The 15,836-nt window shown below is 45.6% G+C and overlaps 1 protein-coding gene across 1 annotated transcript in view; it reads right to left on the bottom strand.

Moving 5' to 3' along the window:
- Window positions 1-459: 459 nt before the first annotated feature.
- The window catches only part of CFB (complement factor B), a 29,496-nt gene continuing 14,119 nt past the window's right edge, over window positions 460-15,836 (bottom strand). Inside the window, exons 9-18 of the mRNA XM_054978400.1 lie at window positions 15,401-15,502; window positions 13,477-13,614; window positions 11,600-11,697; window positions 8,604-8,721; window positions 6,301-6,448; window positions 6,059-6,138; window positions 4,654-4,772; window positions 3,043-3,175; window positions 1,776-1,825; window positions 460-797 (exon numbers count right to left, since the gene is read on the bottom strand). Of these exons, the coding sequence (XP_054834375.1) occupies window positions 612-797; window positions 1,776-1,825; window positions 3,043-3,175; window positions 4,654-4,772; window positions 6,059-6,138; window positions 6,301-6,448; window positions 8,604-8,721; window positions 11,600-11,697; window positions 13,477-13,614; window positions 15,401-15,502 (1,172 nt within the window). The 3' untranslated portion in view covers window positions 460-611. The remainder of the gene's footprint in view (window positions 798-1,775; window positions 1,826-3,042; window positions 3,176-4,653; window positions 4,773-6,058; window positions 6,139-6,300; window positions 6,449-8,603; window positions 8,722-11,599; window positions 11,698-13,476; window positions 13,615-15,400; window positions 15,503-15,836) is intronic.

The raw sequence follows: 15,836 nt of genomic DNA on the forward strand, positions 1-15,836 counted from the left end.
CCCCACAACTGTGTAACTAACAAAGCTATTCCTTTGGCCCATATCGGGGCCTTCCCCTTATGATGCAGATTGTGTCTGCCTTGTACTAAAAATCTGGACCGACACACCGCAATCTAAATTTCCCCCCAAATTATTTACTGCGAACCAATGAAATCTACACGCATACGTATCTAATTTAGAGTGCTTCTACTCTTCATTTGCAAGAAATAAGAAGTCGGACAGAGTACTGAATAGGACATAACTGCCAGTCCTGATCAGCCCTGCTGTTGATTTTTGAGATGGCTTTAGGTGCTGCCCTATATTACCATAAGGTCTAGAAACTTGATTTTAAAATTTAAGGTAAGGCATGAAAGCCAAGATTGAGAGTATTGATTTTAGTGACAGATATCAGGGCGGTGTGCAACATACAGGGCTCTGTATCCTTTCCCCGGTCCCAGTCTTGAAATCAAGAAATGGAACTTTTCTTTTCACATAATGGCATTTTAATACACAATGGTTAACACTAGATGCACTTTACAGGATTTGAAGTCACCGGTTTTATTTACACACAACACCGCCAGCAGGCACGGGAGGAGGAAAAGGTGCAGGGCAGGGTTATTACCCCCTTCCTCTCAGTTGAGGAAGTCCAGTCCTTCATCACGCAGCTCCTCTCTGAGCCACGGTAAGACCTTGAAGATGCTGATATGGAAGTCCCTGGCATGGGAGGGGGCATGCTCTTGGAATTCCTTGTCAGACTGGCACTCCATTGGTGGCGTGCTTTTACAGACCTCCACCACACCCCAACTGATCACGCCCACCTGTGGAGAGAGGGAGAAGCGAGAGTGAAAAGCATGCACATCTTCCATTTCGGAGGGCTAACGAGTAAGGAAGCACCATCAATTAGGTAGAAAAACTGATGTGCAGCTTAGAGTGAAGACAGAGGCGGACGTTGAGTGGTCAGCTTGCTGGAATCTGTACTCTCTTTGGACACGTGCACAAACAGAGATCTCCCAATATTACATCTCAAAACTGCAGTCCCCTGGAGGAAACGGCTCCTTTGGAGGGTGGATTCTATGGTTCGATACCCCATGGAGGTTCCTTCCTTCCCCAAACACTACTTTCTTCAGGCTCCATCCCCAAATCTCTGGGAATTTTCCAACCCAGAGTTGGCAACCGTAGTTTAGGCACGTGAGGAGAAGTTGGCTCTGGAGACAGCTTGATTGGACAGTTGCTGTAACAGTGGTGAAGTCACCTCCCTCCAAACTCCCCATCTAGCTAGGTAGAGTGTTGATTGGCTGGCCTTTGTGACAATCAAGAAGCCTCAACCCTCAGCAATGTTTTGTTTTTAGAGTTTGGCTTTAAAACAAAGGCGTGGAATAAACAAATATGCTGGATTTGGTGGGAAAGAATTAACACTGAGAAGACAAAACTCTGCCTGAAGCATGAAAGGGAGGGATGAAGATCCAGATAAAAGTAAAGCCAGGACCACGGGGGCAGTAGAGAAGGAAGGGTGCGTGGGCCAAAAGCAAAGTTTATGCCTCAGCATGTACTAGTTCTTGGAGGGAAACGGGTCCAGCACCACTTTTAGTTTGGTTCATCAAATTGTGCACCAACACACACAATTTTTAAAGGAAAGTTGACATTTGAGCTGCAAGCCCACTGCTGTCCTGCACTGAATGCCACACTTCAGTGTTGTAGGACTGGGGCATGCACGAGGCACCGAAGTATAAGACCTCTCGATGGGGCCACCAATTGCAATTGGCCTGGAACCAAGATGAGCTTGAGGGCCCACTCACCTGGATGTAACGCATCCTTTTAGCGATGATCAGGGGGCCTCCAGAATCACCTGCAAAAGGGAAAGGGGGGGGGGGCTTAACAACAAGCTCAGGAAGTAAATTGAGGGGAACTCGGGACTATTGATAATGTTCCATGCCAAGAGTTCTGTGGCTGTTAACCCAGATTCCATGATCAGAATAAAGTAAGGAGGAAAACCGTATGGAGATCAGACGTGAGTGGGCCAGAGGGCCAAGAAGCTCTCAAGCCACCCAACTGAGGCTTCTTCTTGAGCAGTGACAGGGCTTGGGAGCCACATGTCGGTCTTCTGAGCACCATGCTCCAATGTGGAACCCACAAGTTCCTGGCAAGTGGGCACAGATTGGTGTGAGGGTTAGGGCTCAGACAAAGATCTGAGAGACCCTCTTTGCCATGCAACATATTGGATAGCTTTCAGGCAGTTGTGTTCTCTCAGCCTAACCTACCTTACAGGGTTGTGGTGAGGGCAAAACTGAGGAGGGAAGATCTATTCTCCTTGGAGGGTTGGTGGGATTAAAAAACCACTAAATTGGGGTATATGTTTCTGGACACCTAGATTCCCTTATGCCATACTCAGGCAATAAATTCAAGTTAAAAAAATGTTTTCAGCCTTTAATGATTTAGACTCCTCACGCTAGCTGGAACTTGGGCATCTCTCAAAAAATTCACTAATTCTAGTTTGTTTTAAAGGCAATCTTTCCTAGGATGTCTGTTCATCAGAGAGAATAGGATTATTTCTGCTTTAGGGAGCAGAACCGTAACCTGATTTTATCTCTGTTGTCATCTTTGGGAGAAAAGCATCTCTTTGCAGCTCTGGCATGAACGTGTGTGTAAACACAGGCAGGTCTTTTGGTGCTACACCTCTGAAGATGCCAGCCACAGCTGCTGGCGAAACGTCAGGAACTACAATGCCAAGACCACGGCAATACAGCCCGGAAAACCCACAACAACCATCGTTCTCCGGCCGTGAAAGCCTTCGACAATACATCGACAATACACAGGCAGGTATAGTCTTGAACATCGCTCATGTAATATTGTTCAGTTATTTTCCTGTAAACACAGCCATAGTGCTATACGTGCAATTGTTGACAGGTAAGCTGTTTTGTTGTCGTGAGTGACAGAATATGCCTCCATGAGACAAAATCTAACAGGTAGCATTTTCTGACACTACACCCACTCACATTACAGTTCTGACAGTGATGTCTGGGTACCCTAAGAGGAGAAAGGAAGGAGCAGGGAGCCATTTCTCACCTTTGCAAGTGTTGGGGTCCACCTCAGGCTCTGTGCCTCCTGTGCACAGGAAACGTTCAGTCACCACCTGCGAGACATCTGTGACATTTTCGTACTGCTTGGCTTTTATTGCATCGGCTTCACATGACTGTTTCTGAAGGGACAGTGGAAAAGGCAGATTTAGTGAGACAACCTGGGATATACCTGAGCAGACCTCAAAGCCTTGGATGCCAGGTATTTGTAGTACTTGCTGAGGTGGCCAACCTGTGTCTCGTCTGTACCAATTCAAGGACTAACATGAAAGGACAGGGCCGAGCTAGAATCTTTGGCCCTGACATCCAGTTTTCTATGCCGGTTTACCACCTCAAAGGCAAAGTTCAATGTTAAATGTCCCAGGAGTGAACTCAGAAGAGTAGCGCTGCCACCGAATTGGCCACTGATGACCTCAGCAAACAAGAGGCCACTCAAAAATGACCTCAAGCTATTTCCTCGCTACCAGTGGCACTTCAGGAGTTTTCCCAGTAAGTTAAAGGGCCAATCCCACACCTGCTGCCTCAGTGAAAACCAGGCCTAATATTTATCAAGAAGTTAGTATGTTGGCCAAAAAAACCCCCAAACCCTGCTGATTGTAAATTTTAATGGGTAGTGATTGGCTGATCTTCTGATACCCCTTGGGCCCTTACCAGGCAAAAGTTCCAGTGTGCCAACGATTTCAGGAGCACCACCAATGTTCAGAAGTTATTGGGGCTGCCTTCAACTGATGCCCTGCCACACCATAATTAAGGCTAGCAGAGCACCCGCACAGGAGTTTTGTGCTCACTTGCCTCCATCAGGTACCATTTTCTCAAATCCCTGCATTCCCCCCCTGCACAAGATGGGTTTCATTCAGGATTTTTTAAAAAAACACATAATTGCTATTTCCTTATGACATGATAACATTATAATAACCTATTGCCATGATATACCAGTTCCTCTGAATTCCCAGCTTTTTGAAATAGCAACAGCATTTGCTATTTTTTTTAAAGCCTAGAAAATACCTTCTGGGAAAAGGAGGGAGAAACAACAACTGTGGGGGCTGACGCAAGGAAAATGGTGGCGATGTGGGTGGGGCCTTCTAAAATACCCCCCCCATCCTGTCCAAATGGCTTGTTAAGAGACTTGGATTGCATTGTTTCTGGAAAGATTAAGGCAAACCAAGGGCATACAAGCCAGGTAACTGGACAATTAGAGGACGACATTGTGTGGATACTCCCCCAAAATACCTGCTACAGTTTGGAAGACTAGGCAGAGTAAAAAAAAACCCTGTGGGTGCAGCCAAATGATGGTTAAAACGTTTCAAACCAGTTTTTAGATCCTGTTTGACATACCCTAACTAAGCATAGTTAGAGGCATGGCCTGCACTCAGACGACCCCACTAACCAGAACTAGTCAAATTATACCAGGGGTTGGCATGACATCTGAACTGAGTCTCCGCGTGGATCTGGCTTTCAAGGTTTACTCACCTATCATGGAGAATCAGCAATTAATGCTTGCAACAGCAGTAATCACTTAGTATCCCTGTCTGGCAGCAGCCTCTCTGTTATATTTTACTAGGACCCTTTAAACAAAATGCTTGCCCAGATGCTGTCTCACCTTGTCGTTGTTCTTGATCCGCACGGTTCTGCGACGCAAACCCCGCGTTGATGTATACTTATCCCGACAGGGAGTCACAAAGAGAGCTTTGACAATCCCAACAGCCATAAGTTCTTCCTCTGGAGAAACCAATGAATATCACCAAATGCGACTATGGTATATTGACAAAGGCTAGGAGCAGTTGCCATAGGGTCTCCTATCCAGGCATGCCTCACATTTCTTTGATATTCCATTCTATCCTATAAACTCCAAGTATCTTACGGCAGGTTCTCCACATGCAAACATTTCAGTTCCCTACAGGTTCGCCATCTAAACATTTAATCAGCTAGGCATTGTGGTTAAGAATGTTGGACTAGGATCTGGGATGTCCAGTTTGAATCCTCACTCTGCCATGGTCATAGATCCAGAGGAGTTAGCCGTGTTAGTCTGCAGTTGCAAAATAGTAAAGAGTCCAGTAGCACCTTTAAGACTAACCAACTTTATTGTTGGTCAGTTGCATTTACATGGCCCTCACTCCTTGCAACCTTTCCCCCGTCCCCTGACCACCTATATATCTCTGGCTCGTTTCTTCATACCCTCCGTGCATCTGACTAAGAGAGCTGCAGCTCTCAAAAGTTTTTGCTACAATAAAGTTGGTTAGTCTTAAAGGTGCTACTAGTCTCTTTACTATTTCACTGTGCCAGGGAAGCTTACGGGGTGGCCCAGCCACTCAACCTCAGCCTTGTGATGACAGAAGAGGGGATCGTGATGTTGTAAGTCACTTTGGCGGGAAAAGTGGGGTATCGATATCTAAATAAAGAAAGACATTATTTGTTTGTAGGATATAAAAGGCTAATGGCATTTTAGAGATACAGAAGCCCTCTTTAGTGATTACAGTTTTGGCAGTCCACCCAAGCATAATGGGAGATAATGGTTTGCGTGTCCGCTTGATCCACATGCTCATCATTTCGTGTGAACAAGGCAACACACATTTTTTCCAGCTTTGATAATGCTAGGGAAAGCTCAGATTTTTGAGGGTGCACATTTGACACATGTATGTTGCTCTATTCACACAAAATGTCAACCACACATATCTGTGGGGGGATAAGAAATCACTGGTAGCGTGCTAGCCTTTTACATGAGGCTGGAGCAAGACATCTATAATGACTACAGAGGATTAGTGGGTATGTAATATAAGAAGCAACACACCCAGACATCAACCAATGCTTTCTCCATGATTATGTACTATGTGAAAGAATGGACAGGGCTAAGTGGGGAACAGAGTTCAGAGGAGAGAATGTCTCTGGAGCTCTGTCCACGAAATTGCTGGATTTTCACTCCCATGTGCTAGAAGGGCCTTCCCCTTGCGTATGCCACTCGTAGCATCCCCTGCCATAGGCTGGGCATCTCACAGCAGAGGGCTTACCATGATCCCTACAGGTGGTCTGTGGATGAGGCCTCCTCAAAGCACGGGTGGTTCCTGCTGTACACGGTAAGCAGATTGCCCTGTGAAGAAGGAGAAGCAGAGAGAAATGAGGCAAGTCTTGGGTTGCTTGTGATATTGCCTGCAAGAAGTCGAGTATTTCTTCCAGGCGGGGTTCTTTTCACATTGTGGGCGACAACATTCAAATTCCTCTGCCATGTTTTCTTCCTTTCCCTTTGTCTCACCTTGCTTGAGAGTTTAATGTGATTTTTTCTTTGAGTTCCAATAGGGCAACATCATAATCATAGAATTCGGGGATCCCAAGATTTCGTAGCTTCCCAACAGTATACTGGGGGTGGGATTTGAGAGAAGCTACTTCCATATTTTTTTTGCCTAGGAAAAAGGAGAGTCACACCTGATTAACCTTGGCTTTCATTCACTCAAAAATACCAATTTATAGATGCATGCAGATTAATAATAACATTTATTTGGCATTTTATTGCTGTTTCCCCCATTTTTTTAAAGTTGTAAAAGATACAGAGTTAATACTGTACATTTTGAGTCCATACAAGATATTGATAGATTTTCTTCAGCATTTTTATATTTGATAGATTATTAACTTATTAGTGACCCTAAAAAAGATTTTGTATTTAAATGCTTTAGGAATCTGTACATGATAGATGAATAATTTCTAAGTGCCAGTTTAAGGCATATTGTGTCCCTCCACTTTCCCCTTGTTTTTGCTTCAATTTGGCCAATTATATTCTGCTGTCTGAAGACTCAAATCTTCTAGCTCCTCATGAATTTTCTGTTAAATGTGTGGAATATTAATATTTTAAATACGATAAATAGAGGTTTTCCTTTCTTAATGCCCCATAACTCTTGTTCTCTGCTTGCCCCTACACTGTAAACATAAATATACTATTCATTTAAATTTATTTTATGTGATTGTCCCTAGCAGTGATGGGAGGTACGGAGCAGGAATCCTGTGTCTTTAACAGATATATGTAACAGGCAGGAATTCAACAGAGGAAACTTTTTTCCTCTTCACCTGCCAGGCTGAGAAAAGACCTGTTGAATATCTGTTACATGCACCATTTAAAAGCACACATGCCTTAAGAGAAAAAAGGAGGCAACCCCATTCTTTTCAAAGAACCCATCTGCGCCAAGGGACTAGAGAAGAGAAGGGCCGTCGTCACACGGGCTTAAAATTAGCGCGAAAATTGCGCAATCTACCGCAAAATTCCCACCTTATTCTGGCACTGTTGCGAGTCTGAGATTTCTCCTCTGGTCTCAATTTTCGCGCTATAATCTGCTTCCGTGTGACCATCCGGCATCGATTTCTATCCCATAATGACGGAATTTTCCCTTTCTTATCTTGACCCGTTATCCCAGATGCCCTTTCGCGCTCTCCTGCAGCGAGCTCCTTTTTTTTTTTTAAAAACGTCCTTATATCGCTATAACGTCATAATACTATAAAAATACAAAGCAATGAAAGAGTGTTCTTTCTATGCTGCTCGAGCAGCATAGACCGAAAAAGTCTTTCCGCTGCCCTTCGCCTCCGACGGAGGGATCGCAGGTGAGCATGGCACAGAGTGAACGTGCTCTGAACCATCAAAACAACCAGTTGGGCCACCAGAACTACAAGTTCACTCGGTGGAGCCATGGTTGAGTCTTCGGCGATGGGGATCACGTCAGACAGGGGCTTTTCTCAGAACAAGAGTATATTTATGGATGTTCAAATTAGGAAGAAAAACAATCTTAGCCAATGTTCAAGCTGCTTCCAGGGCGGGAAAACTTGGCCAACCTATCCTGCTCTTTTGGGGTTGGGCTAACGTTTGGTTATAACGATGTAATGTCGTTATAACGCAATAAAGCGGAAAAAAAATTTAAAAAGGGGGGGAGGAGTTTTTTCTGTGCCCGTTCAAAATGACGGCACAGAGCGCTACGGTGTGAACAACTCGAAGCGGGAGGAGATGGTATTTGACAAAAGATTGCATCATGGCGCCGATAGGAACAATAGCGCCACATAATGGAAATTTGACGGAATAAACGCCCGTGTGACGACGGCCAAGGACAAGACCACGGAATATTTGCACAGCCTACATCCAAGCAAGAACACGCAGCAGGAAAGATCACCAAAGCCCCAGCTAGCTCTAACTGGCCTTATTATAAGTCTGATATTGGCAGACTGATCCCTCTTGTCTACCTTTCCTGGCCTCTCCCTTTCACTTTGTGCGTCTTGTCTGAGGGGAGTTGCTTTAGGAGGCAAATAAATCAATTAAAACCACATAAACAAAAAGACTCCCCACTGTGCCCCATCCGTCCCACCCAAGACGGCAACTTATCAGCCACTCTGTGCCTTCAGCAGCCGCTTGATTGGCAGCCATTTTAACAGGCAACTATGCATAGGTCGTGCATATTTGCGCGTCTTTATTTCTGTAACTCAAGAGGCTGTAGAAGGTACAATTAACAGAGTAGATTGTTAATTTTTTTCCCTGGCCAGTGTTGCCTTTATTCCGCCTCACCTGGAGAGCATTGTGCTTACCTATCTTAACTGTTATTTGGTCAGCTCTATCATCGATGGTAAAGCAATGGGCTGCTGTCAAGATGTATTTCTCAGAAACGAGGGCTCCTTTGCACGCCTCAGTTCCACGCCCAGAACGCTGTGATTTGAAAGAAAACAGCGATGTGCAGGGCTTTTTTTCAGCAGGAATGCGGCGGAACGGAGTTCCAGCACCTCTTGAAAATGGTCACATGGCCGGTGGCCCCGCCCCCTGATCTCCAGACAGAGGGACGTTTAGATTGCCCTCCGCGCCAGTGGCGCGGAGGGCAATCTAAATTCCCCTCTGTCTGGAGATCAGGGGGCGGGGCCACCAGCCACGTGACCATTTTCACCGAGGGCGATTTAAACTTTAAAAAACTCCCCCCTTGTTCCAGCTGGCCCAAACTGATGTCATTGTGCGGTCCTGAGTTCCACCACCTCTTTTCCCAGAAAAAAAGCCCTGACAATGTGGATATTTGAAGGTGGGGGAAAATACTCATGTCCAACTCAGACTAGCCTGGAAGATGGCCCCCTACCTTGACATGGCCAATCTGGCCACCTGGATTCACGCCACAGTAACATCAAAACTAGACTACTGTAATGCCACTCCGCATAGGTCTCCCTTCAAAGTCAACTTGGAGACTCTATGTGGTACAGGACACTGCAGTTCTGTTATGATCAAGAGCCAAGTGGAGCATACATATGACCCCTATTCTGCAGGGGTCTGTGCCACGAAGCACTGCTCGGCAATTTGTTTGTTTGTTTGTTTACATTGTGGAGGTTGCTTCCACACAGAGGTTTTACTCCAGATTGGCATTCCAACTGGAGAGGTATTTTGTGGGAGAGCGTCTCTAATTGTCAACTATCCGGTTTTCCTCTGCTTTGCTCTGATTATCCCCAAACCTCTGGTTTGAGATGCTCTTTTGGGGCATGATTGCTGTCAAAGCATGTTGGCACATCATGTGGATGGGGAGGCGCATATTTTGCAGGTTCTGGCCACACTAGTGCCATTTTCCTTGTCCAATGGCTACCAGTTCTCCACCAAGACTGGAGGGATTTTTTCCAGCTCTTTTTGTAAAAGCTGCATTCACATGGCAAGGATTCTCATTTCCCTGTCATTGATGCCACAAATGCAGAGGCATCATTTGCACTGGCAACAAAGCATTTGCGCAAGAGCTTTGTGCATGCACTTTTCACAGTCAGTTGCCATTTCTCCTCCATTTTTTCCTTTGTTGCACCACCAGAAGGCTTTAAAAAATCACTTTAGTGCAGTAGTTCAATAACATGATAGCAATCTATTGTCATGATCAGCTAGTTTCTCTGATTCCCACCTTTCATTAAAAAAAAACGCTTTTATCTATAGTCCTTTTCATTGTGGAAAGAAAATGCTGCTGATGGGGGCAGGACCTTTGAAAATGCGGACTTTCCCATCCATATAGATTGCTCATGCACTCGGAATGCCTTCTTTCTGGAAAAGTAGTCCCAAATTAGGTTTGAAAAAGAACATACCAATGACTGGGGAAGCCTGCAAAAAGGATGAAGTATGCTGTTTGGATGCTGAACATGTGTAGAAGCAATGTCCATTTGTCAAGGAGTGCAAATGCTTTTTTAAAAAGCTGCCATTTCAAGGGAAAGGCAGAGAAAAGTCTCCAGGAGGGGAAAAAACCCTTCTCCTTTAATAGAGGATTAATAGGCTTTTATTTATCAGGTGATGCTCTTTGCCTACATGACATGAAAAGTTTTAGCTGCCCATTTCCACACTTGAAGCTTCTGTTAAAGAGCACAACATTTTTATTCAGGCACATTGACCCCCCCCCCCACACACACAACGCAACAGGCTGTATGCAAGGTATGAGGTGAGAAAATCTCGCCCAAGCCCTATTCATTGCTCCATGAGTGAACAGAAACTGCTGAAAAATGGGAGAAATCATGAGAGGAAAGTAAGGTTTCCCGGTCATGCCTGGTAACCAATGGCAGCTTGGGTGGCAGGGAATTGGAAGGTACTAGCAATATGTGTGCACTGTGACATAACTTCCAGGGGAAACCAGAAGTGACATCATGTTGCTCTAAGAAGCTCCAGGAACTCTATGGTTCTTCGCACAACTTGACATCACTTCAGGGTTTTCCATGGAAGTTATTATGACACCCCATGCCCGATGCCTGAAGTGTTTTTTTAAAATTTCCCACCACTGCTCAGAGTGGCAGTGGACAACAAGGGTTGCCAAAGGGAGGCCACAGAAAGAGGCCTGGCAACCATAGGGCATATAACCTCCTCCCCCTTCTATACATTGTTGCCGCAAACTGGGGGTTGGGAAGGCAGCAGTTCATCCATCCCTTCCCATTTTTCATGTCTGCAGAGAAACCTGTGGCCTCTAACACCTAGGGGGCTGCCTGTGCTATCTACTGGATTCGGCAAGCTGCAGCAGCAAACAGTTTAAATCAATGATTTTTAAAGTCCCAGGAGCCCAATTCTGCTCAGAACTGCAGCATGAGAGGGAGAGAGGCTCTTCCCTTCCCCTCTATGGTGGCATTATCCTGAGCCAAAATGGTCCTCTCAAGAAGTTATTTGCATAACTTTAGAGCTGCATGTGGAAGATTCTGGCTGAGCACCCAAAGGTGATGTCACAGTCTCAGCCACACTCCCCCAGGCTCCATCTCTAAATGCTCACGGGGTTGTCAGCAAAAGGCTGGAAACTATCATCTGTACATTGTCACTGCTAAAGGAAGCATTTTTCTAAACTGCCTAACGGGAGGTTGTGCAGCGTAGTGGCTAGAGGGTTGGACTAAGATCTGGGAGGTCGAGAGTCAAGCCCCCACTCTTCCCTGAAGCCCACACTGAGTAACCTACTTCACAAGGCTATTATGAGGACAAAACAAAGAAGGAGGAGTGGCAGAATGCATGCCATTCTGAGTTTGTGAAGGAAGGGTGGGATAAAAATGTACCAGACAGATAGGAAATGTACCAGACAGGACTGAATAAGGATGAAGAATGGCCTTACCAAGATGGAGATACTGACGAGCCAGGGGTTCTTTTCTTCGTTGTCTGCACTTTCATACTCTTTAGCCAAGCCACACATGCTGAATGCCTCACTCTCGTCTGGACAAGGATACAAAGAAAGATGCATGGGTAGTAGGGCCTCAGTCATTCTGAGTCCCCTAAGGGTTCCCTAAGAGTCCCATTGAAGAGGATGCACAAGGCCTGCCTGGGAAATGGTCAGATAACAAAAAAAAGAAGAGAACCCCCACAATAAATTCTTCGTAGGGAATACAAGTTTCACTTCAGCACCACTTAAAGAACAATTAAAGAAATACCATTTGTAATTGTGGATCTGTACAAATGGTATTTCTTTGATTGCTCTTTAAGTGGTGCTGAAGTGGAACTTCTATTCCCGACAAAGAATTTATTGTGCGGGGTTCTCTTCTTTTTTTGTTATCTATAATTGCTGTGATACTCCTTTGTTTTATACTCTCTTATCTGGGAGGGGAATAGGCTTGCCATTTACCCACCCAGGGTGGGGGATCCCCTGCTCCCACCTCCCACCCCTGCCCCCACTTACTGGGCCAACAGGTGGCACGCCCTCTGGTAGCACAGTAGCACAGTGCATCCCTGCGTGGTGCAGCATGCTCCTGCACCCCGCAGTGGGCCTGTTTCAGGCCGAATTGGGCCCTGTGTATGTGGGGGGGGGGTTGATTTAGCCCCTTGGCAAGTGCAGGAGTGCTCCCAGGCTGCCCTTTGACCCACATGATGACATCACTTCCTGGAAGTGACGTCATCATGCTAACCAGGAGTGTGTGCGAGATGGAGAAGAGAGGAAGGCGGGGTAAGAGCCAGCATCCCAATCTCCCGCCAGGAGAGTGAAGGGACCTGGCAACCCTAGAGGGGAAATGAGCAGGAGAGGAGGAGGAGGTCAAAACGCTCATTTCATGGGGAGGGGCAATAATTGAGACAATATTGGACAACAGCTACAGGGCTGGACTTGGATTTGGAAGGCATGGCATCATGTGCCCTAAGAAAGCCTTGAACACCTTCAGTGAATGGTTTTTTTGTGTTAGTGGGAAAATATTGAGCCCTCTCATCATGCGGAGCCCATACACAGTTCCAGTGTTCTATGTCAACATTTTCTACACTGTATTTCAAGGGGATGCTTGAAAGTTTCTCAGAAGCTCATTTAACTGATTAATCTTGACAATTTGTACCCTTGATTCTCTGGTCAAAGTGAACCTGGTGCAACTTCCAGTAATGAAAGAAATGCGATCAACAAAGAGGCAATAATAATCTTTTTAAAAAGAAATATTAACATAAAAACCGGTAAAAGCTCAAAAGCAGCAAACTAAAACACTCATTAAAAATCACCATAATTAAAAGTTGCATAGAGCAAAACAAATAGCACAAAGGCCGTTTCCACACGTCTTACCTGCCTGCAATGCACAAAACTCCCGGATAACAGCGTCTTCCTGGTGCGATTTTGTGCGAGAAGACGCTGTCTTCCGGGTCTTTCACGCGATGTTCCGCAGACAGGCACGACGTGTGGAAACGGCCAAAATGTATAATAAATAAAAAACTGAATTCCCAGCATATAAGGTTAGGCACATATCTGACCCAAAGTCTTTATGGCAGCACGTGTCCGCCATGTGGACTTTGTAGCATATGAACTGGCCCTAAAACTCAGCAGGCCTAACAGTGCCCTGTATAAACTGTAAGTCCTCAAATTCTTCCCAGCATGCTCTACAATATGGACCAACATCAAAAAAAAGTGTGGAAAAGGTGCCCTGAAGATAAGAATTTGACACTGCTTTAGAAAATCATAGCAAGGGAGGAGGAGAGAGAGCCCAGAGGGAAAGTTCTGAAATCACAGAAATGAAACGTTTGTATTACCAATCATTTCATCAAAGGCCTTCTGCAGGTCTTCAATTTCTTTCAGTTTAAAGATGTGTTGCTCGCCGTTTTTTTTAGATGCTAGCTCATTTACTTTCTCTATGTTAACCAGGTTTCCAATACCAAACACGTAAACATCTAGGAGGAAGCATATATGGAAGCAGAAGTGAGGTGAGGAAGTTCTGGGCCCATGTGTGACAAGTCAGCAGTGTACAGCATGTTGTTTCTTGCATTATTCTGCTGTCAAGTGCCTTCATGTGGCATGGAAATGCCTTCCACTGACCAATGGCTGCATATCTCCCTGTATCGCAGACTACCCTAATGCCCACCCTCTTCACATTCCACCTTGATGCCATTCACGACTCACTCTCTCCACTGTTCTCACTCCTCTGTACCACAAAAATCAACCTTTTCCTCTCCTCTGGCTCACATCCTACGGCATTCAACCATGCCACTGTTTCCTCTGTTCTCAAGAAACCACCTCTTCGTTCACAAATCAGGCCTCTCCAATTGCCATCTGATTTCCCTTCACCTCTAAACTCCTAGAGCATTCTGCATGCTCCCCCACCCCAGCTACTACTGCCTGGCGCAGCAGTAGGAGAAATTTGTAGCAAAATAGTGCCAGTCGGGTACTGCTGTAACATCACGTCTGGTCACATGACTGGAAATGACATCATGCATCAGTGTGACATTCTATCAACCCCTTCAAATCTCTGTGGTTTTACCCTGTGTAATCTGCCTCGTGTGCCAGCGATGAAAGGCAGGCTATAAATAAAGAACATTGTGGCAATGTGTGATGTTACTTTTGGTTGTGTAACCGGAAGTGATATCACAGCATTGTGCACTGCCAAGCCCCACCCCTAAAAGCTTCCAACTGTCAGCCCTCAGCTGGCAACTCTACCTCATTACCAAATCAAAAGGCCTCCACTGGTTCTGCCTCCTTCGTTAACTCTTTCCTGTCTTTGGTATAGTTCATCACTGCCTCCCGCTTGGCGCCCTTCACCCTCTTCCAACTTAATAGCTCATGTAATGTTCTCACACGGGGAAGCTCTCACTCTGCGTTCCCTCTCTCTACTGGAGTTCCCTCCTTGGCCTTCATATTCCTTCTCTGCACACTGTTCTTAAGTTGCCCCCACAGCTTCAGTCTCATTATGCCCAGGGCTTTTTTTCTGGGAAAAGAGGTGGCGGAACTCAGTGGGTTGCCCTCAGAGAAAATGGTCACATGGCTGGTGGCCCCGCCCCTGATCTCCAGACAGAGGGGCGTTGAGATTGCCCTCCGTGCCGCTGAGCAGCGCGGAGGGCAATTTAAACTCCCCTCTGTCTGGAGATCAGGGGGTGGGGCCACCAGCCATGTGTCCATTTTTAAGAGGTTCTGGAACTCCGTTCCCCCGCGTTCCCCCTGAAAAAAGCCCTGATTATGCTAATGCTATCCGATTCTACCTCACCCCAGATCCTGGCCAAAATTATTGCAGTGAGGGAGTTGCCACGCTGAAATGGAATAAGGCTGTGGGATAATGGTATTTCTACAAAGGATGTAAGACTTCAGTATAACGGAATGGAGGGTACTTTTATAACAGGGACAGGATTTCAGTCTGTTCCACTGTCCACTGTATTTTGCTCAAACTGCATTGTTTTCTACTTTGATAATGTTTCTTGCATCATTTATGACATATTATTTCAGATTGTTTTTTCTGTGTCTAATTTTTGTCATCCTAGCCCTGTTGCATTGTTTCTTGTATGTCCTATGCCATTGTCTTACCCTGTGTAATCTACCTCAAGTCTCAGCAAGAAAGGCAGGCTATAAATAAAGTAAGTAAAATTAATGAATCCCTAATGGTGGCTTGTGAATGGCAATAGATCCCCATTATTCAAAATAATGTTTTCTCCCATTCCCTCACCCTACCCATAGATCATCGCATCTTACCCAAGTAATCCTCACGATGTTCAGCTCTGTTGCGTCCAATATGGAGGAATTCCCGGATTTGCCTAATAACAGGAGATGGATCACCCCCCATGTTGTAATTGCCTTGAAAGACAGAGAAGTGGTTAGATCAAGATGGGTAGCTGTGTTAGTCTGTCTGTAGCAATAGAAAAGAGCAAGAGTCCAGCAGCACCTATGAGACTCAGAGCCAAGCTACAAGTGATGCCTTACACAGGTTGGACACTTGTCAGCTTCCCTCAAGTTGTGATGGGAAATGTAGGCATCCTGGTTTTACAGCTTGGCTCTCCATTACAGCTGCAAGACCAGGATGCCTACATTTCCCATCAAAACTTGAGGGAACTGACAAGTGTCCAACCTGTGTCAGGCGTCACTTGTAGCTTGGCTCTAACACAATTTGTGGTAGGGTATGGTCAGGCAG

Source organism: Eublepharis macularius, chromosome 4 (genome assembly GCF_028583425.1).
Source record: "Eublepharis macularius isolate TG4126 chromosome 4, MPM_Emac_v1.0, whole genome shotgun sequence".
In the NCBI taxonomy this organism is placed as follows: Eukaryota; Metazoa; Chordata; class Lepidosauria; order Squamata; family Eublepharidae; genus Eublepharis; species Eublepharis macularius.